The sequence below is a fragment of the Papaver somniferum genome, chromosome 4, assembly GCF_003573695.1.
Source record: "Papaver somniferum cultivar HN1 chromosome 4, ASM357369v1, whole genome shotgun sequence".
NCBI classification, from domain to species: domain Eukaryota; kingdom Viridiplantae; phylum Streptophyta; class Magnoliopsida; order Ranunculales; family Papaveraceae; genus Papaver; species Papaver somniferum.
Genome location: NC_039361.1, coordinates 92,335,146 through 92,338,299, shown reverse-complemented (window position 1 = coordinate 92,338,299; position 3,154 = coordinate 92,335,146). Strand labels below are relative to the sequence as shown.

At 37.4% G+C, this 3,154-nt stretch overlaps 1 protein-coding gene across 1 annotated transcript; it reads left to right on the top strand.

Annotated features, from left to right (window-relative positions):
• Nucleotides 1–293: 293 nt before the first annotated feature.
• LOC113276126 (zinc finger protein CONSTANS-LIKE 16) lies at nt 294–2,223 on the top strand. The gene is made up of 3 exons (XM_026525708.1): nt 294–1,291; nt 1,462–1,683; nt 2,043–2,223. The coding sequence occupies exons 1-3, from the start codon at nt 419–421 to the stop codon at nt 2,064–2,066; spliced, it is 1,119 nt and encodes a 372-aa protein (XP_026381493.1). The 5' UTR covers nt 294–418; the 3' UTR covers nt 2,067–2,223.
• Nucleotides 2,224–3,154: the final 931 nt, after the last annotated feature.

Below are 3,154 nucleotides of genomic sequence, written 5' to 3'. Positions count from 1 at the left end.
AACAGATGAGACTGCAACCTCGGTTCCTGTCAACTGCATCTAGTTGCATCACAATGGGCGCATGACAACCCTAATTACCCCATACGTACATGTAGATGCAACAGTGATAGGTAACACAAGATCTAGCTTATAAACTATGAATAGGAGGGAATCTGGATAACACGAGAATCCATGAAATCTACCAATTATAGAAAGCCACATGTCATAAAAACTCATCCCTTTGAACTCTAGCTAAGATCAGATTATTGATTTTTGTTTTGTCTTTATACTCATTTATCCATCCATCCGATCCCTACCTAAAACCCAAGTGAAATTGTGCAACACTTTTTCTTCATTTTCTAGCATCTTCCTTGTATTTTCTTCTTCATTGAAATTTATATTATTGAGACTAGAGTGTTAACAAAGAAGAGTTTCAACAATGTGGTCTAACAGTGAGAATAAGGTCAAAATGAGAATGAGAAGTAGCAGCAGTTCTCGATCTGTTCTCAGCAAAAAAAGCAAGAAAAAAAGCGTCACTAATGAACCTCAACAATCATCCAAGTCGAAACCATTGGCTAAGAAAGCTAGAAAACATAAGTTTCTTAGTGATTTACGAAGACAGCTTTCGAAGAACGATACTAGAGATGATCAAAAGATGAGTGATGATGATGATGATGATGATGATGATGATCAGCTTCTTATCAACTTATTTCCTTTACACCCAAAAAGGTCATTAATGAAGGAAAGTGATAAAAATAATCATAGAATGAAAGATCTGCAACATGAGGAAGATCATAACAGCACCGTAGTTACTTATAATTTCTTTGATACTACTACTGATTGTGGAGCTGCTTCTTTGACTGGTCTTTTATGGGATTCAATAGAAGGAGTTGATAAGCAGTGTTCGACAGAGCAGCAGGAGGAATCGTTATCTCCGCAGTCGCTAACGTATAGTTTCCAAGGAGAAGCTAGTGACGGATTAGATGGTAATTCATTGTTGCTAAGAACGGCTTTGAGGCAAAAAGAGAGAGAGATAGATAGTAGCACTACCGAGGAAAAGTGGGTTTTTTATTCGGAGGTGGTGGAGAAGAAAGAAGAGGAAGATATGAGTACATGCACCCCGGATAGTGGTAACCACCACTATAATACTAGTACTCAAATCTCCCCACGGTTGTCATTGAAGCTTGATTATGAGGTGATCATGAATGCGTGGTCAGATAAAGGCTCGTTATACATCGGAGGAGATTGCAGCTCATCTCAGATTGTTCCTGATATCCTTGATGACCCTCTTACTCCAGATAGCACCAACACTGTGAGAGTCTTGTTACTTCGTGTCGGTGTCAGTTTTTTTTTACCACGCATTTAACTGAAAATACCTTGGTTTTTTTCCTTCTAGAACCGTGGTTTTTTTACCATATTCCGAAATACCACATTGAATAAAGCTCATTTTAACCAATTGGGCATTTTTGATATGTTGTGCAGGTAACGTATGGTGATGCTGCAGGATGTATGCTCTGGAAGGTACCAGAACAACATCTTCCCCATGATGGGGCACAATCCATTAGAGAAGATCACAGTAAAATGATGGAAGAGAGAGAAGCTAGGGTGTTAAGATACAAAGAGAAGAGGCAAAATCGGCTGTTTTCTAAGAGGATCCGTTATGAAGTTCGGAAGCTCAATGCTGAGAAACGCCCTAGAATGAAGGTACTAATGCAAACTTGTGCCTTTTCTTTTTAGACCAACAAACAAAATCTGGACCCATGACTTGCATAATTTGAGCCATCATTGGAAGTTTATTCCCCTTGATTGGTGAAAATCTGGTATACCTCTCATCCAATAATTGCTCACATGAATGATCTGAAATTTTCTGTATGTTGGTGACCAAATTAACCGGCTGCCCTACGAACGGTAGCGACGACTACTTAAGAATCCTCGCTTGACCTTAATAAGGGAATCTCATTTCTAGAAGCAATTTGGAATACAAAGTATTATTACAATCTTTGATCATCAACTTTTTTTTCACTCATATGGGTTAACTTTGATTATTTTTGTTTGTTTGGCAGGGTCGATTTGTGAGAAGAAGCTGAATGTATGAGTTAGTTTAGTTGTTGTATAAAAGAAATTATCTGCAAGGGTCGATGTTACTCTTTTTTTTTTTTTTTTGATTTTTTACCTTTTTCTTTTTGGTTTCATTGTAATGCTTTTGTTTTTAAGCCAGAGGAATTAAAGGACAAAGTTGTGATATCTTGTATATATAATTTGAGGATGATTTAGGCCAAAAATTTGAATTCTATAGCATCTGGCCCCGACCAATAAGTACCGAGGGTTTCTTCGCAACACATCAATCACCTATTCCTCGGTCGCCTAAAAGACAATCTCCATGTTAATCTCCAAACCCTAATTTAAGTTCCTTGACAAACATATGTCGAAGGTCGCCTAAAAGACAATCTCCATGTTAATTTCCAAACCCTAATTTAAGCTCCTCGACAAACATATGTCGAAGTATAGAGCCTGCCTGTTATGAACCAGATCCAACACGATAAAAATACTTCTATTGGGGATTACCCACCAAATTGACAAGCTTAAAAATACTTCTATTGGAGATTACCCACCAAATTGACAAGCTTAAAACTCTTATTATATTAATTGCATGTATAAAACCTAGAACAAATTAGCATATTTACAGTGAACAGAACTTGCAAAACAATAAAGAAAATTCTAAAATAACTAGACTCTGATTTGGAAAAACTCTCACGAAAAAACCTCTCAAATTCTTCATCTAAATAAAGATAATGTAAATTATAATTGGAGTGGGTCTCCCAACATCTCCAGCCTCTTGAAATGCAACTCATCCTCAATTTGGATCAGTTGAATAATTTATTACGATCACATCTTCAGCGTCGACTCCTTCAAAAAGTAGTAATTGACCTGCTCCTGCTGCTTAGCCCCAATGACCTGGCTGATAAACTTCAGCACAACCAAAACATAAACCTTTGTTGCGCCTTTCTTCTTGCTCAAACCTAGAAATTCGACGAACAGGAGTTGTAGTAAATGTTGTTTCCAAAGCGCGGGTGTTGATGCACTTTTTATTAGAGCATAGCTCGGTTGAACCCATCAAGCGTTGGTATGTCAAGTTTGGTTGTCATATTTTAGCGATCAAAACTCATGTTAAGAG